We start from the raw sequence: 19,187 nt of genomic DNA on the forward strand, positions 1-19,187 counted from the left end.
TCCGTTCTAGATTCCTGGAACCTTATTGGTGCTTTCACAGAACCAGTTCTGAAACAACTTTTATGGTTCTGAACCAATTTCTTTTCAGTGGAAACACTAAAAAAAAATGAACGGGGAAAAATAACTGAACCGGTACCAACGCTGTTGGAAGAGGGGCCATTGTGTCCACTGTACAGAGGCTTTCAGAGGGGTGTGCCCAGCGGGCTACGGGTAGTGCTACAATCTGTACACGGTGAGGTGCAAGACAAATGCCATCCAGATAATGGCCAACCCCAGATCATTAAGAAACAGTCCAAGAGGAAGCCTGACTATGTCAGCATAGCAGCAACGATCTTGTTAGTTAGTGATCGGTTTTAGTAATATTTTAACACTACTACCTCCCATTTTAATTCTCATATGGACCTATTGTCTGTCTCATTGTGTTATTGAGTTGTGGACTGATAAGACGTATCCTTATGTTAACAATGAACCCCACTGCCATGAAGGCATTTGATGTTGGCATGTGTTGAATATTGTATAGCTCATAGTACTCAAGTTTTCCAATTAACTAATTACTATAGTAGCCCTACACTCTTAGGCATGTGCTTGCACAAAGGAAACTTACATCTTATCCTGTGTTTGATAAACATCACTTGTAGTACAGATGATGCCAGTGAGTAGAGTATGACTTTATTATTCATACTCATATTCATATACAAAGTAAAAAAATTAATAAAATAAAAATACCTAGAAAAGACTTAAAAAAAACTTAAAAACCTAGAGAAAATGACGTCTATGAACTTTATAACTTACGGTGGTCTTGGGTGCACGGTGAACAATATGTTGTTTTATGAAATCCATGTCCCGGATGAGCCACTTTTGCCTGGACGTGAGGCATTGGCTCCCACTCGCACTAGTAGGTTTGGGCTTCAACATTCTTGAATACAGGGCTCTCAGCTTTTTGGCCTTGGCGTGAACCTCCTCAACTGAAAGACAAAATGTAAAAAAGGAAAAAAAAGAAAAAAAGCATAGTAATTTGTTATGCATTCCAGAATGTATGTTTCAAACTGTCATTAATATATGATGTTCTAAGGCATCGTGAAGTGCCCGTTCTTCTCACCTGGCAGTTGAAGAGCAATGGCAATTTCTAGCCAACTCTTGTCCTTCTCGATCCTGTCGTGGAACAGCTCGTGGGAAACGTCAAAAAGGCAAGGGTTCTCACGCCAAAGTGCTACTAAACGCTCTTCCATCGCTCGCGTCCAAGCACACCACGGAGTCTTCTTTGCAGTCTTTGCAGCCGTGGTTGTCGTCTTGTAGATGTTATTATGAAAATGTTAGTACTGCCTCTCATTGACTTACATTGCGCAGTGAAATAGCTCGCGAAGTCACTTTTTAGCACAAACAAATGCAAACAAAGCTGATTCTGCAAATAAATAAATAACTGGTACGGCATCCTTTTTTTGTGAACTTCCTGTGGATTTTACTATTTGAAGATCTGGATCAAATGGCATCAACTTTGTTTGCATCCGTTTATGTGCTAAAAACATTCAATGTTAAATCAACGAGGAGCCTATTTTTGGATTATCACTTTCTAATCAATGGAGCAAGATATCTTGCAAAGTGAATAAGAATTGCGATTCCCGTTATGAACGATTCAAAATCGATTCAAAGTTTTCACTACATGGTGTTTTTTATATGAAATGAAAGCTTATCCTAATCACAGTAAACATCATGTCATTTTCAAGTTACTGTAGTATAGTCACTTCAGTTGGCTGGAGTAGATTGTGATGAAATCCTATTTATTGAATCGAGAATCATTTTGAATAGAGAATAGTTTTGAATCTAGAAAGAAAATGCTTTTGAATTTCGTTTTTGGCAGCTTCAGAATTCTCAGATACTCACACTAAACTGCAATGACAGCTTTTTCTAAGTTGTTCAACCAAGGTGCATGAGCTTGACTGTAAGCAAAACAGTCTGAGGGCGAGGACAGCATGGCTGAGTTCTTGCTGAAGGAAGCACGGCAAGTACGGTGCAGTCCAAAGTATGAGCTCAACAAACACACTGCAAAATGCATAGCCACATGAGCCCTGCTGTCCCTATTCTGGGGGGAAAACATCTGGCGAGAATATCCCTGTCTACAAACTCGCATTGCTGTGTGTGCTTGTAGCAGGTTGGAAACGGAATCCAAAGGAAAGTACGCACATCTCTAGAAAACTGAACAACAAGATACGTACAGGAGAAGGAGAGAATGTCCGCACACTGTTGAGTAGCTCCCACTGGAATTTTACTGTTGAGTAGCTCCCACTGGAATTTTACTGTTGAGTAGCTCCCACTGGAATTTTACTTTAAAGTAGCTCCCACTGGAATTTTACTGTTGAGTAGCTCCCACTGGGATTTTGCTACTCAACAGTGTGCGGACATTCTCTCCATTTTCTGCAAAGACATAGTTGTAGAAGGGGAGAGAGGACCTAGTATAGAGCCCTGGGGACCCTGGTGAACCACGTATATAGGGTATAAGCAGTGGATGAAACTGAGAACCATGCTTTTTCATGAAATAAATCATATCGATCCATTTCCCCGACGCAACACATTTATGTATGCTGGATTAACACTGTGTGCGTGCCGTCCGTGCTGGACTCACCCTGGTGGACGGCTTGCGAGGATCTTCACACAGACTGAGCAGCAAGTAGAGGACAGACCAGCGATGTTTCAGGACGCCCTGCTCACGCAACACACACAATACAACACCACACATTCAGTTAAAAGAACACGCAGACCCTGAATACAGCAAACATGCAAGTTCTCATGCTCGGGCGACCAATTCACTCTTACGTCACATGGAGTGGGAATAGGGGTGGACGATATGGCGATAATTATCGTCGGGACGATACAACGTCTCCACGATATGGCTTTTTAGAGTTATCGTTTTCATCACGATAAATGTGCTGCATCAGACAGTGAATGCACACTCTATATATGCAGTTCTATGCCGTAATTTTTACTTCTGCAGTACGACAGTTTCGTTCACAAAAAATAAAAGATCTACAAGCTAACCACACGTTGCTACGGCACCCCAATGGACGGCGTGGTTTGCTTATAACTCTGTTGAGTTCTCAGCACTCCCAAAGTCCCCGCCCCCTTTCTTCTAGGCAGAGGGAAACAGCATTGCGCTGAGCTGTAGCCTCATGTAGTAACTAGTAAACAGCTCAACATGTCGAGGAAGGGCGACGTGTTTATAGTTCCCAAAAAGAACTCCACGTCTGTCACACAGACAGAGCCCGTGTGTTAAGACCAACGTGACTCGTCTTCATGGATATAAACTCACAAAACAACAGCATAGACTGCAGGACTCCTCCACCACCATTTACCACGCTATCGTCTGCTACGCTACAGAGTAAATTGTCCGTAACACCGGGGCTCCACCGGGCGCATCAGCATCGCGTCTCCGTCACCATCACAGAATGTTCCCCTTTTAATCAATGAAGGGGTCACCATTAAAATTGAACTGGTTCGTTTGTTGACGCACGCGACGGAGACGCAACGCGCCCGGTGGAGCCCTGGCGTTAGGCTGGCCACGGCTAGTAGCCAAGCACCAGAGCGCGCGCCGCTCACTGTACACGCGTCGCTCGCTTAATAATCATTAATTTCTGTATCAATGCGGACATAACGTGGTAAATGTTCATAAGCACACAAGTGTACAAAATGCTTTTTACACTTGATTTATCTCCAGAGTCCTCAGTCCTGCACCCCCACAATGCCTATGCCAGTTTAGCCTTAACATCTACATGTTATTCAATGTATTACTTTAGCACAAAATAATCTTTTCTAAACCAAGCCCTCATTCAAAAGTTATGTAAGTAGACTTCCGGCGGCGATGTGAACGAGAGCGGACGCGCGGAAGGGTGGCTCCCACTATTTTGTGTTTAAAAACTTCGCTTACACTGATTTAAGTTACATTTTTTTTTGTTTTGTTTTATAAGTGAAGTTTGAGTACTAGTCTTGTTATGGCGGGAGGTCGTGGCCGTCAGAGTCAGAAGAATATACGCTCATATACTACCCCACAGCAACAGCCTGCAGCAACAAGCCACATGGCGACTCCTCCTATGTCGGCTCCAGCGCCACCGGCGACTAGCACCGATGCTACTGCTAGCATTGGCTCTGATACTAATCTTCCCCCTGATCTGGATAAGCTCCGCTTGGTTCTGATTGAAGCAATGAAGGAAATGGCTGAAAATCTGATTGCAAAGGCTCTCTCTTCCATCGACACATCTTTAGGGGAAGTCAAATCGAGCATTGCTGACCATGAACAGCGTCTCAGCGACCTGGAAGAGGGCATGGTAGAATACTCTGACCGGGCTATCGCATTGGAGCGACTCTGTGAGCGGCTGAAGACTGAAAATGAAACCCTGGTTGACCGCTTGGAGAATTACGAGAATCGTGCCCGCAGATTCAACCTGAGAGTTACGAACGTTTTGGAGGGAGCTGAGAAGAACGACCCAATCAAGTTTATGTCTAACTTTTTTGTGGAGGTGCTTGGTGCAGATGTGTACGGGGCGCCTCCTGTCTTGGACTTGGCTCACAGGATCGGAAGCGAACGCCCGGGACTCCCTGGAAAGCCCAGGGTGATGATTGTACGTTTTCACTACTTCCAAGACAAGGCCCGGGCGCTGAGAGCGGATCGGAACCAACTTACTTGGCGAGGTCGGAAGGTTCTTTTTTATCCTGATTATGCTGCTGCTACAGCCAAACTTCGCTCGTCATTCTCGAGAATAAAATCCTTATTATTCGAGAGGAAAATCCGGTTCCGTCTCGCCTTTCCTGCCTTGTTAAAAGTGGACTTCAAGAACTCTACTCATAACTTCAAGACCGCCGCAGAAGCCATGAAGTTCTATGAACAACGGATCGCCCCCCGGCCGGACCCGAACGCTGCTGCTGTTGGACCTGCTGGACCTGACGGGGACGTTCCTCCCGCCGACGACAACGGTACCGCGTAATGTTTGTTTAAGTGTGGTAACTACCACACATCTAGAACTATCCCCAAGCTAGCTACCACATCTCTTCCTCTTTTTTTTTGTTGTTACTTTGATTCCTCTTCCCCATACTTAATATTTTATTTTCCTTTAAACGATCCAGTATTATTATTATTATATATATATTTTTTAATTATCCAAGTGAACATACTTTTGGATGGAAGCTGGGATAGGGAGGGGTCGGACGCACATTTGTTATATTTCTTATTTTATCTATTACATTTTATACTAAACTGTCTCCGACACTCGTTTGCTCTTTTCTTTTTCTGGGGGGGGGGGGGGGGGGGGGGGGAGGGCAGATGCATGGAGAGATTTAATTCTGAGGTCCGAATGTAACCTGTTATTTATTTTATTATTATTTTGTGTGTGTGTGTGTGTGTGTGTGTGTGACGGTGACTGTGTGTGGGTATGTATGTGTGTGCGCGTGTGTATACGTGTGTGAGTGTACGTGAATGTAAGTGCGTGCGCGCATACGGGATTAAGCGCTGATAGGTTTGTAATTAATTAATTGTTTTATTATTTTAAAGCATCGTGAAGATTTGTATGGTGCGGATGTGCGTGCGTGTATGTGAGATTGAACGTTGTTATTTCATATAATACTTGAAGTAACGTGATACCAAGCGTATACTGGACGCGATCATGAACATTATTTAGCCCAGACGGCTCAGTGACAAACAATGGTGACGCTTTTTTTTTTTCCTTCTCTACGTGGAAAAAAAGAGGAGATTCCTATGTTAACCTTAGAAGGAATGGACAATGACATCACTATCATCCCTGACGTCCGGCATTTTGTTTTTTTTTTCTTTTTTTTTTGTAATTTCCTCTCTTTGTGATTTTCGGCCCTCTACTGCCCCCTTACCATACTCCTCCACACAATTCTTTGAAACAGTGTGCTGGGCCTCCCTGTGTATGTGGCCTCTGGCCCCACCTAGTGAACACTTGACAATCCTACACGATGTTTATTTTAGATGGCTTGGATGAGAGAGGATCTAGTGGTTGTGACTTTGGGGAAACTGTCAAAAATTTTCATTTATTCAAACTTTTCTCATTTTAAGAGTCTGATATACTGTGACTAAAATAGTTGTTGTTTATGTCACTGATCCCCTTTTTCTTTTAAAATTAACCTATTATTATTTTTTCTTCATTATTGGGGCTTTTAAATGTATGTTAGACGGACTAGATGGAAATAAGGAGAAAACATTTATAAAAAAAAACGGTCTAAACCTTTCATTTTTGTTTTTTATTTTATTTTAAGAGTCTGATACACTATGACTACAATTGTTGTTGTTTATCACTGATCCCCTTTTTCTTTTTAAATGAACCTACGGTATTTTATTTTATCATTATTGGGACTTTGTATGTGTATGTTAGACGGATTAGATGAGAACGACGCATTTCTTTCTTTTTTCTTTTTTGATGTATATATATTATTTTCTCCTGTTTCATTATCAATACTGAGGCTCTTCAAGGTAGCATGATTGGGAATAGAACAATTCTTAATTTAATTTATTTACTTTTCAATATATAATTGATTTTCTATGCAAGACTCTGAAGTTTTTGTTTTTTGCTGTAGTGGGAGTCACCCGCAGCACAATCAGAGTAGGTTATGGTTAAAGATAGCGACGAGTTTTTTCGTTACAAGCTTCATTATGTGTTTTCTATAATGTTGTTATATTGTTGTTTTCTTTTCTATGTGGGGTTGTTGTGGTTTTTTGTTGGGTGGGGTGTTTGGAACGGGACCAAGAGGGATGTCTTTGTAATGTTTTACTGTGCTTGTCTTGTATTAGTTTTGAGCCACAATGGCAGAATTTAAATTTTTAAGCTTCAATGTAAATGGATTGAATGTGCCTCATAAGCGAACTAGTATTTTAGGGGTATTGCGTTCCAAATCGATTGATTTTGCATTTATTCAGGAGTCTCATCTTTTAAAACAGGATGCCAATCGTTTGGCTAATAAACACTACCGTGTTTTGGCCTTTTCTGCTGCAACTTCCAAAGCTAAAGGAGTGGCAATCTTGGCGAGACGCAGAATTAGACTAGATTTTTTGGGTGATTGGTCTGACAATGATGGTAGAATAACTATTGCTAAAATCCGCTTGGAGGGCAAAATGCTTGCTTTAGTGTCTGTCTACGCTCCCAATGTGCTGGACAAAGGATTTTACAAATTACTAACTAAAACTCTATTGGATTTGACGGAATTTAAAATCATAGTTGGTTCTGATTTCAATGCGGCGTGGAACTATGGCTTGGACAGATCCACTGCAGCAGAAAGCAGAGAACAGTCACTAACATCTGCAGAACTTCGTGCTTGGGCTGGCTCGACCGGCATGGTTGACATGTGGCGATTAATTAATCCCACAGTTAGAGATTATTCTTTTCTATCTGGAAGGCATGGTTCGTTTTCCCGGATCGATTACATCTTTGCCCCTAGGGATTTGTTTCACAAAATCAACAAGGTTGAATTGCTTCCAATGTCTCTCTCGGATCACAAAGCGGTGTTGTGTGTAGCATCTCTACGGCAGGTGATGGATAGGGCACCTAGGTGGCGGTTTAATACCACACTATTGCGCAGTACGCCATTTGTAGAGCAATTCCAATCTGGTTTACGTGAATTCTTAAATATCAATGTGGGCTCAGTTGATGACCCTAGAATTTTATGGGATTCAATTAAGGGATTTATCAGAAGTAACTCGACACTATATTCTTCTACTGTGAGAAAGTTAAGGTCGGCCAGGCTGGTTGAACTAGAGGCCCGCTTTGCCACGTTGGATTCTGCTCTCCAGAATAGCTTTGATGAACGTACAGCAACCCAGAGAGAGCTAGTTAAGAAAGAAATTAACTCCATTCTTAAACGTCGTTCTGAGTTTCAAATGAAACGTACACGACAAAATTATTATTTCAATAGTGCAAGGCCTAGCCATCTACTAGCACTACGTCTTAAGTCTAATGAGCATTTTGCAGATATTGTAAGTGTCAAGTCAACAACTGGAGCCATGATTACAGAACCTAAAGAGGTCAATGCTGTGTTTCGTGATTTTTATAATGAGCTCTACACCTCTGAGGTCGTTCATAATGTAGGTAAATGTAATGACTTTCTATCTACAATTCAGTTACCAACCCTCAGCGAGGCCGACGCAGAGGCTTTAGACAGACCAATTTCTAGAGCGGAATTAAAGGAAGCAGTCAGTGGGATGCGCAAAGGCAAGTCACCGGGTTTGGATGGGATACCACCTGAACTATACACTCTGTTTTGGGATGATCTGGGTCCGCACATGCATGATATGTTTCAGTTTGCGATTGAAAGGGGCTCCTTCTCCAGAGACGTTAATGTAGCCATTATATCTTTGTTGTTGAAGAAGAACAAAGACCCCACGGAATGTGGGAGCTACAGGCCGCTCTCACTGTTGAATGCTGACCTAAAAATATTTGCTAAGGTGCTCGCACGTCGTTTACAGGGTTACATGACTAGGTTGGTACATTGTGATCAGACAGGTTTTATAGGCACCAGATTGGCCACTGATAATGTTAGACGATTGTTGCATATTATTGACCGAGCTTGTGACCTCCGATCTCCTGCTGCGGTGCTGTCGCTCGATGCTATGAAGGCCTTTGACCGTTTGGAGTGGCCTTTTCTGTGGGCGGTGCTAGATAAGATGGGATTTGGTCCCACATTCATCACATTGATTAAGGTATTGTACTCAAATCCAACAGCGATGGTATTAACAGGCAAGATTTGTTCTCCTCTGTTCACGATAGGCAGGTCATCGAGGCAAGGTTGCCCCCTTAGTCCCCTCCTTTTTGCCCTCTCGCTCGAACCGTTAGCGCAGACAGTACGTCAGTCCACAGCGATCACACCTATCTCAGTTAACAACACACAACATCGTATTTCTTTATATGCGGACGACATCCTACTGTTTATTGAGAATGCTCCACAGTCAATTACACACATTCTTAAGATTTTTGATCAGTTCAGTGCCATCTCAGGCTACAAAATCAATTGGACAAAGTCAGCCCTTTTGCCGCTAAATGAGGAGATGCGATCTGTTGTTCTGCCTCCCATAATCCCAGTAGTGAACAAATTTAAATATCTTGGCATAGATGTGTTCCCGTCTCTTCAAGCTACTGTTAAAAACAATTATAGTGACACTTTGAACAAAATTTGTCTTGATTTAGACAGATGGTCGTCATTGCCCAACTCTCTTCGAGCTCGAGTATCAATCATAAAGATGAATGTCCTCCCTAGGGTTAATTTTGTGAGTTCTATGCTCCCACTGCCACCGCCAGCACAGTATTGGACTAAGATTCATTCTGCTATATCTAAATTTGTGTGGAATAGGAAACGCCCACGTCTTAAACTTTCCTTGTTACAGCGGACCAGAGCTGATGGCGGTCTCTCGTTGCCTAACTTCAAATTATATTATTGGGCTTTCACTCTTCGCCCCCTTTTAAGATATTTCGACTCAACTATAAAGGTTTGTTGGCGAGAGCTTGAGGAGAGTTTGGTTCATCCTGTTGAATTGAGAGATCTGATCTATTCAAACATAACGAATAATCAATGCAAAGTTCGCTTTGGGCCAATCATTTCTCATTTAGTAACAGTGTGGAGAGCGGCTGAAAAATTGCGCAAGATTGATTTGAAATGGAATTCGTTTTCCCCAGTGTTCAACAATGATGGTTTGCTTTTGGACAATCGTCCTATTCGTTTTCCAAGATGGAGTTCCAAGGGGATTCATACTTTGGGTGATTTATTTGATGCTAATGGTTTACGTTCTTTCCAGAATTTATGTGATATTTTTAACTTGCCTGGTAACTCTTTTTTTTTCTATTTACAATTGAGAACTGCCATGAGGACATATGGGGTGCCATGGCAGACCCCCCTTGCAATGCACCCTTTGCATAGACTTATCTGTGGTATTAGGTCAAGAGGTTTTGTTTCCATATTGTATGATTATTTATTAGAATCTAGTTATGGGACCTTGCCTGTCGATACTGTATGGAGGAATGACATACCAAATCTAGATCCAGATTGGAGTTGGGATACAGTGTGGTCTAATGTTATCCTGTCTTCTAGGAATCCTGATCATCAACAAATTCATCTAAATTTTGTTCATAGGACGTACTTAACCCCCCGTAGATTATGTGCTATGCGGATTTTAAATAATCACAACTGCACTTTCTGCACTTCAAACACCATAGGTACATTCTTTCATATGGTGTGGGAGTGTCCGAGTGTCCTCACATTTTGGAATTTGGTTGCTACTAACCTTTCGACTATTCTACAAGTTAACATCACACCCTCCCCATCTCTATTCTTATTGAACGATGTATCCCAGTTGCCATTAAATAACACCCGTATTCGTGTCTTCTTTGCTGGCGTAACGGCCGCAAAGAAGATGGTTGCTTCGCACTGGAAACCGCCTCATACATTGTCATTTCGCCAGTGGGCTTTGACCTTTCTGGATATCATTTATCTAGAGATGTCTACAGCAAGATTGCATGGTGCAAAAGAGGAAAACGTTGAGATTTGGTCTGGTATTGCAGATTTGGTTGGGGGCATGGTTTGATCATTATTATTGTTATTATTATTATTTGTTTTTTGTTTTCATTGCACAGTGGTTGAAGTGATGACATTTTGTGACATCTTTGGTCTCGGGGGGGGGAGGGGTGGGTGGGATTGTTTGTTTTTGTTTTTGTGTGTTGTTTTATGTGTGTTTTGTTTGCTTTAAGTCTTTCATGTTGTTAACGTGTCTTGTGATTTTTGTCTTAAAATAAAAAACATTTGATAACAAAAAAAAAAAGTTATGTAAGTAAGTAAAATGAAATGTTATTTATAAAGCACCTTAAGAAACAAAGTTAGAAGGTAAAAACAAGGAACATATCAATCACAGTTGTGACAATATCAGAACAAAAACAGACGAGGCAGAACAGAAACATAGGGCTATACAAATGAATGTATTTTCTGTGAATTAACTCAGTTTAATCCAGTGATCCTCAGCCATTTTAATTTCAAGGACCCCAATAGAAAAGGAACCACCGCTCATCCGCTGAAAAAAACTTTAGAGAGGTGCTGGAGCCACAAAGGGAATAAGAGAAAAAATAAAGGGAAGCTCCGCACACTCAGATCTGCGCACAATCAATTTATTTTTGGCAAGCTTTCGGTCTACTGACCTTCTTCAGGCAAGGACTTATCCAGGAATTTCAAGGACCCCCAAATTAAATGTATATGAATTAGCCTATAGGGTGACAGGGTCCTATAGGCCTTTTCATTGTGATTTTCATCTCTGCACTGGGACCCCATGTTACAGACATGTTTACAATATTTTACAACAGTAGCTACTTATATTTTGTTATTTAAAGCTGTGATTATTTATTTAAGAAGCACTGTTCTGAACCAATGTTCGCCTTTAAATAAATAAAAAATTAATCATCCTTAACCTTTTAAGCTAAAATAATGATGACCGGGGACTTAAAATCATTGTTTTAATTGATGGCCTTCATGCCCTGGCACTTGGCCTTGTGCCCTCAAAAAGTTGACCACACTAAAGGCCAAATGGGACTCATAACAACTTTTTGGGAATCATTTGAATGACCACCTGTGCATCCCGGGACCCATATTTGAAAACCTATTTACATCACTGATACAGCGTCACACAAAAGCAGCAAAAGTAGAAGATCCACAAGCACGAGATGTGTGAGTGAAGTGACATGATTTGAGCTTGTAGATCTGCTACTTTAGCCCTTTTTGAATTTGAATCCTATATGGGATTTCCACCGACAGAGACGATAAGCAGAGCTTGCGGATCTGCTATTTCTGTTGCTTTTGTGTGATGCTATAGTATGGTAGAGCATACATTTGCAAGACATAAAATATAAAAAAATGACAACAAGCGGTTTCTGCTGACAGCTACATTATAATAGTGTGGGGTGTGTGTGCTCGTGCACATACCGATGAGGAGTTTCTCATGGTATTTAAATGTCTAAATACAGTCTAAATGGTATTTCTTAAATTTTTGTTACCTTGTACTGTTAAGTAACTTGAAAAATAACCATAAAAAACCGCGCGCGAAAATATCGTGATAATATCGTGTATCGTGATAAGCTTGAAAAAATATCGTGATTAAAGTTTTGTCCATATCGCCCACCCCTAAGTGGGAAACCACGTAATGGGGGTATCAAACATTTTTAAGTGTCTCTCTCCACACACACACGACATGCGGAAACAACGGTCGGTCGGATATGCGCTGCTCCTGTGCGTCCCATGCTTACGGACACACACACACACACACACACACACACACACACACACAACTAACCTGAGTCTGAAGCTTTCTGTGGAGTTCTGAGAACAGAGCAGCATCTGCCTCTCGTCTCTGCTTCAGCACTGTAACACAAACAAACAACCAAGCATGATGCTTCGATACTGGAACACAGCAGCACAATGAATGGTCAAACATGAAGCCATTTCTGCTTGACCGTACAGGACACTGAGCAGGGCTAACTTTTTTCACCAATGTCCCAGAACCGTCCCAAAATAACATGTGAACCATCCCAAAGTGAATGTGTAGTACATTACTTGTATGGCTTCATGTTTCTTCTGTAGATAGAGAATATACACTTATTTAGTCAGATGAAGTTTTCATAAAACTTATACTCGTTATATATGATGAAAGAATGTTTTGGCCATACTAGCCTATGAATCTTTACATATAGCCCGCATGTTGGCTTCAACCAGCAAGCATGCGCATTAAAACTCAAGTCACAGAGACGGACTCATTCACAAGTCATACCTTACTACCTTCCTACAGCTGGAAATAAGAGAAAATAATATATCGCCAGCCATATGCGAATCATTTAAATACCATTTCAGATTGCACTGTGCAGAGGTTGGAGGAGCGAGGATGTCTGCGCTTCTCGTCACGTCTTAAATTGTCAGTGACTCGTGTGTGTGTTACGTTTACATTTACTCAACTGGGGACCTGTCCTACGTAACTAGGAATGGCTACAGTGCTTTGTGCCACATGGGGGCATTTCTGTTGTTGTTTATAGATTAACAATAGAGGGTATGCACGTGACATCATCATCATACCCAGAAGTTATGAGGGAACGCCTACCGAGTGGCAAAAAACTACTTCCTGGCCTTGACATCCAAACAGAAAAGTCCTATTTGATTGCATTAAATGAATTTAAACAACATTAAATTCACTTTGACACTCAACTTTTCTACTCGATCTGCCATTCACTTTAAGCAGGCCTCTATACTCTGGGTTATTTTACCTTAATAGAATTTGTTTCAGGATTTGAGGCAGCTCATACACGTGTCAGTCTCTGTCTTATGCAGCGCTGCTAGTCTCATGCTGCCTGTAGGTGGGCACGATATGCGCATTTTCTGTGCAAAAACTCCCCTGGTCCCGAAACCAGCCCGAATGAGATAATTTAAATCCCGAAATACATATTTTATAGGCCCCGGGACATCGGGAGTCGGGACGCCATTAATCTCGAGCCCTGCACTGAGGCATTACAGGAAGGAGAGGGGATGACATGCGATACCGGCTGCGAGCCCAGACCGTGCGCACGCCATCCGCCTCGGGAGTCAGGACCAGGAAAGATCACTCTTCCTGGCAGGACTCCATTTCAGCAGGACAGGACAACACATTCATCAATGAAGAGTAGCCACTACACACAGACTCTTGTGAACTAACTGATCGTGTACAGAGGCTAGTCTTTCAAGCACACTTTTTTTAAAGACAGCAGGAAATGCAGAAACTAAGTCAAGTTGCTGTCTTTTCACAAATTGAAATGGCCTACAAAGGGTATTACTTATTTGGGCATAATATTTCCCTCCCTTATTAAAGACATCATTGATGTGAATATGGTTCCTCTTTTGGATAAGTTTAAAAATTATATAGAGAGATGGAACCCTCTTTATATATGCCCTCTGTGGGGAAAAGCTAATATCCTTAAGATGAATGTTGTTCCTAAATTTAATTCTCTCTTACAAGCCCTTCCAATTAATATCCCGCTGAAATACTTCAAACAATTTGATAAATTATGTAATCAATTTTTATGGAATAACAAACGCCCTAGGCTTGGATTGAAGAAGCTGCAGTGGCCGGTGGACCAGGGAGGTCTGGGAATCCCAAATATTCTGCTCTACCATTATGCTTTCAGCCTGAGACATCTAGCTCACTGGTCTCTCCCTCCTGAACGAGCCCCACCGTGGTCTCAGATAGAGAACCACATAGCCTACCTTTGGTATATTTTACCACTGCTCAACTACCTGAGGTTGTTAGTGACCATCCCATTATTCTCCACTTACGTTGGGTGTGGAAGAGAATGTCGCTTTTTTCAAATTTAACTTATACCTTAACCCATCTTCCAGTATTTGGCTGAATCCCAAACTCCTTATTGATAGAAGACCATTCATTTGGAATCTATGGGTAGAAAGAGGTATTCTGGCTCTGAAAGATTTGTATGAGGGAGATACATTTAAAAGTTTCACAGAACTTGCTGATCAATATGGTCTTCCACGTAATCACTTCTGGAAATATCTTCAAATTCGGCATTTACTATTGACAAATGTAAGAGCTCACCCCAATATGCCGACAGAGTTTGACCTTTTGAAAACGGTGTTAGCAATATTTGGAACTGGGCATGAGGCGTCAACATATTATTCAATTATGATAGCACACCAAGGTCAGCCCTCAAGCGTAAAGAGTGTTTGGGAGGTTGATTTAAATCAATCCTTTACTGACGGTGAATGGAAGATGATTCTACAGAACTCAAAGAAGATGTCCCGTGAACTTAGAACCAGATTAGTTCAATTTAAAATAATGAATAGAGTCTACTGGACTCCAAGAAGATTGTTCAAGGCTAAGCTCAGAGATAGTCCGGTTTGCTGGAGGTGTGATGAGGACCTTGGTACACTTATTCATGTATTATGGGAGTGCCCTAGGGTACAGACGCTATGGTGTGCTATTCATGAGAATATAATGCAAATCACAAACCAGGATATTCCTTATACACCGGCTCTCTTTATTCTGGGTGATCCATCGCCACTAAAACACCTCCCTGCACCTCTAGCTGACTGGATTCAAACAGCATTAATGGTGGGCAGGAAGATCATTGTTAAGGAATGGAAGTCTGAGGTTTTACCTCCAGCACATGTATGGTTCACTCAGCTCGGTATTTTGGCTGCTTTGGAGAGGTTATCCTTTAAGATGAATAATCAGTTGGATAAATATGATCTGAAGTGGGACGTGTTCCTCAGTCATGTTGCAGGTCCCTTGATGTGATCCATGGTCAGGCAATGCCCTCTTGATTGTTTATTGTATTACTACACATTATGATACGGTTGATGATGCTGTGTTTGGTCGTGTAAATAATGTAAACTATTTTCACATTTTAATTTGATTTTTCCTTTATTTTTCCTTTATCTTATCTATCTTAATTGTCTATCCATGAATACGTACACTGCTGTTGCTTGTGTTTGTATTGTAGGTTTTCTGTTTTATGTGTTTGTAAAAAAATCTAAAATAAAGTACTGATCATAAAAAAAAAAGTTGCTGTCTATAGGCAATAGGCATCAAGGCATGCACGAAATAGATGTTGAAGGGAGGTACGTATGAAAAGAGATCAGAATTACTCATTTAGGAGTTCAGTTATGTTCAAACTGGCATTCGTGTTTTGGGGCATGTCATTATCGGCAAACATTGTCCAAACCTTTTCAAAAACATCTAATATAGTAGTAGATCAACAAACTCCCGATGTTGTGAGGTTGTAGAGCAGCTACTCTGTGTGCCAAATCGTGCTATTCAACAAAGGATATAGGACTTAACTGGTTAAGCCAGATTGATTGTGACTTTATCCTTGCCCCTACAAGACTAAAAACACAGTTCCCCTGACTGCTATTTTCCAAAAGCCCATCGATGCCAGGACGGCTTTTGGTCTGTGGCGGGAAGAAATATGATGTTGGTGCTAAAATAACTCTGGCAGGGCCAATTACTATAGTACATTGCCAATGCTGGAGTAATGCAGGGCCCAAGGTTGGCTTTCAGCTGTCCGTTTGAGAAGCCCGTTAAAAATGCATTACCCCTGTGTCAGCCTTCATGGGGGCCTCTGGACAATAACTGTCTATACTGCACAGCGTGGGCAAATTACAACTTCACTACTACTGCTCTAATCAGGCTGGGATCGATGTTGCACAGGAATTGGTGACTTATTGAATTCTGGGCCAGAGGAAGGCCGCTGTAGTATAAATTTAGTCAAATTCACGGCAGGAAGATTATCTCTGCCAGCAGGAAAATACATTTCTTAGAAATAGTTCCTATAAATAACTCCAAAATGGAGTTAATTTGGTTTCATTAAATCCAGGTATCTGTATGTGGCTATATGGAGGGCTTGTCTGTTGACGACGTAGAGATTCTTCAAATCTGCATTCAGAGGATTCAAACAAACAAACAGCCCTCTCTGCATTAAACACCCGGTTTGACAAGGTCATCACGCAGTTGCCTCTGTGATGTTGTTGTTAATTGATACAATTCCAGGGCCTTTAAAACATGGACAAGGCAAGTTCAACAGAAACTACCGGTAGTAGCGTTGTGTTCTTGGGACGAAACACAGACGGACACGACTTGCCAGCATGTTTGTTCTGGTGGTTAAAATAGGGATTAGGCATAGTGATGTCCCGATCCAATACAAAGTAGCCGGCCAATAGAACGTCGCAGTCGAGTGGCCCGGAAGACAATTTCCAATTCATTTTTCCCATAGACATTTCATAAAGTATTTATTTAAAGACCTGTAAGCCTTGGTCAAAGCCAACTCTGATCAGACAACTTATGACAACATACTGTAAATAAAATGGGCCGAACAAATAATTATAAAGAAGAAGAAAAAACGGCAGGGTACAACACTTTTTTGTCGTTTCTTTTTTCTAATTATTTGTTCGGCCCATTGAATTATGTTTGTTGTCATGAGCCGTCACGATCCGAGTTGGCTTTGTCCGAGGCTTACAGGTCTTTCAATAAATACTTTATGAAACTAATTTCTACGGGAAAAATATATTGGAAATTGTCTTCCGGGGCGTCTTCTCCTCGTCATGAAAGGGGGCGGGACTGCGACACTCTATATTGGACCAGACTTATGGGGAGAGAAAGAAATATGAATCCATATCTATCCTTAAACCATGGGGAAATCTAGCTTAAACCTTCGCTTGACATCAAATGTATGTATGTAAGCACTTTAACGTGCTGTGCGACATGTGGTTAAGTGTTACTTGTCAACTGTTGCAGCTGCACTGTAAGCCGGGATAGTTATGTAATGGGGCGGGGGTGTACCATTTACACTGTGGAATGCTGCAGTTGGTCGGTCGCTTTAAGTACTTCAAGTTCAAACAGTTATTGTTTTTTTTAGGATTGCGTTTGAATAACTTTAGGTGGCAGTCCTTCATAAGCAACTGTCGTTGCTGGTGGTTAATTGCCATTATGAGCAGAACAAATCCATCCATTTTATTCAAATAAAATATGGGATTGATATAGAGAATAGAGATCAGCAGATAGCCAAAGCTGCGGTATCGATATCGTGAGTGAAAAATATATATCGGGACATTTCTAATTAGGCAGTTAGTGATTGATTTAACCCAGTTGTGGTAAGTAACAACCTTTAATTTTCTACATCAAAGCCTGGATCAATATTTGCCACTAATGGCCGTACTTTAGCTAGTAGCAACTATCAAAGTCTACTGGGATTTGTGTGGCAGTAAAAAAAATAGCAAAAAAAAGTGTGCTCTCTCTTGTGGCTACAACATGAGATGACGATTCTTGAAAGTAAAAGCTTTTAAGCTAAAGTATACATGAGAGGGAAAAGCGAATGAAAGATAAACTGATTCTGACCCTGCAATTAGATTCTGACTTTATTAACACACTCACACCTAATGCATGCATGTGCAAAACACGTCACCGTCAAAGTAAAGCTAATGCACACCTAGGCACTGAAGGCAGAGATTAAAAGAAGTTCATTTCTGTACAAATTCCTTGTTTCAGATCAGTCTGAAACAACTGAATTAAAAGCTCCAGTCGAACTCAAACAGCCTGGCAAAAAGTGTCTTAGACTGAGGGAGTCTGGGGTGATGGACCTACAACTCTGATGCTTGTGGCCCATCATCCCATCAACAAGTCTGTTTCCAATGGAGGATCATAGTTAGTAGTTTTAAATGCCACTTACATTCTTTCTTTATCTTCTCAGACACCAGGAACTCATCCCGCTCGATGGTGGGAGCGTAGTTACTCCCAATGACGCGCACCGCATACTGGAACTGGTGAGCAACTTCAGCTGGGGAAAGAAGAAATCCACCGTGGCATCAGTGGAGACATTTTAAGATAATGCATAGACTCCCAAAACAACTGACAATATCCTTTTCAAAGTAACACAGTTCCCATTCGCCTTACCGGACGTAGCATAACGGCTAACCAAATCCATCGCGGGACGATCACGATCGCCGACCACCCGAGACATGAATTATTTTACCGCGACTAGTGACGGGACCGTGATGGGCCATCAAAAACGCGTGTTTCGATTAGAATGGTAATCTGTGATTTAGATTCAGAGAAATCAGTGGGAGAAGATTTAGGCTCCCATTCATTATAATGGAAGTACCAGCTCAGTGGCCTTGTGGTTAGAGTGTCGGCCCTGAGACTGGGAGGTCGGGGTTCAATTCCCGACCGGGTCATACCAAAGACTATAAAAATGGGACCCAGTGCCTCCCTGCTTGACACTCAGCATCAAGGGTTGGATTGGGGGTAAGTCCCTGCGACATACTAGCGTCATGTCCAGGGGGTGTACTTGTACATCAAGCTGCCTCACGCTACAGGCTCCAAGGCTCCTGCCCTATGGGCCCCATGGCTCGGCAAGGCTACTTCATTATAATGGAGGGTGATCATTTTGCCGGCGGACCAACGACTTCCGGTTTTGAATGTTGTGCAATAGACGCTCATAGACAGTAGTATAGCGCGCTCCGATAACAAATATAAAGCATTAAAAGATCTCTGTCCTGGGCAGATAACAGATGAGTTTGAAAAGACGGAGATCTCCGTCTTGGGCAGTTAAACTGTTTCCACCTCTGCTAATGGACGAGGAAACATTTTGAGGTCATTCAGATTACCGACAGGATGAAGCAATAATCAA

The 19,187-nt window shown here is 41.7% G+C and overlaps 1 protein-coding gene across 1 annotated transcript in view; it reads right to left on the bottom strand.

Annotated features, from left to right (window-relative positions):
* tubgcp3 (tubulin gamma complex component 3) overlaps nucleotides 1-19,187 on the bottom strand; it is a 44,458-nt gene that overhangs the window by 22,916 nt on the left and 2,355 nt on the right. The window contains exons 2-4 of the mRNA XM_083758555.1: nucleotides 18,228-18,335; nucleotides 12,323-12,390; nucleotides 2,621-2,698 (exon numbers count right to left, since the gene is read on the bottom strand). Coding sequence (XP_083614681.1) covers nucleotides 2,621-2,698; nucleotides 12,323-12,390; nucleotides 18,228-18,335 — 254 coding nt within the window. The remainder of the gene's footprint in view (nucleotides 1-2,620; nucleotides 2,699-12,322; nucleotides 12,391-18,227; nucleotides 18,336-19,187) is intronic.

This window comes from Protomyctophum parallelum (genome assembly GCF_964188405.1).
Source record: "Protomyctophum parallelum genome assembly, chromosome: 23".
Taxonomy (NCBI): Eukaryota; Metazoa; Chordata; class Actinopteri; order Myctophiformes; family Myctophidae; genus Protomyctophum; species Protomyctophum parallelum.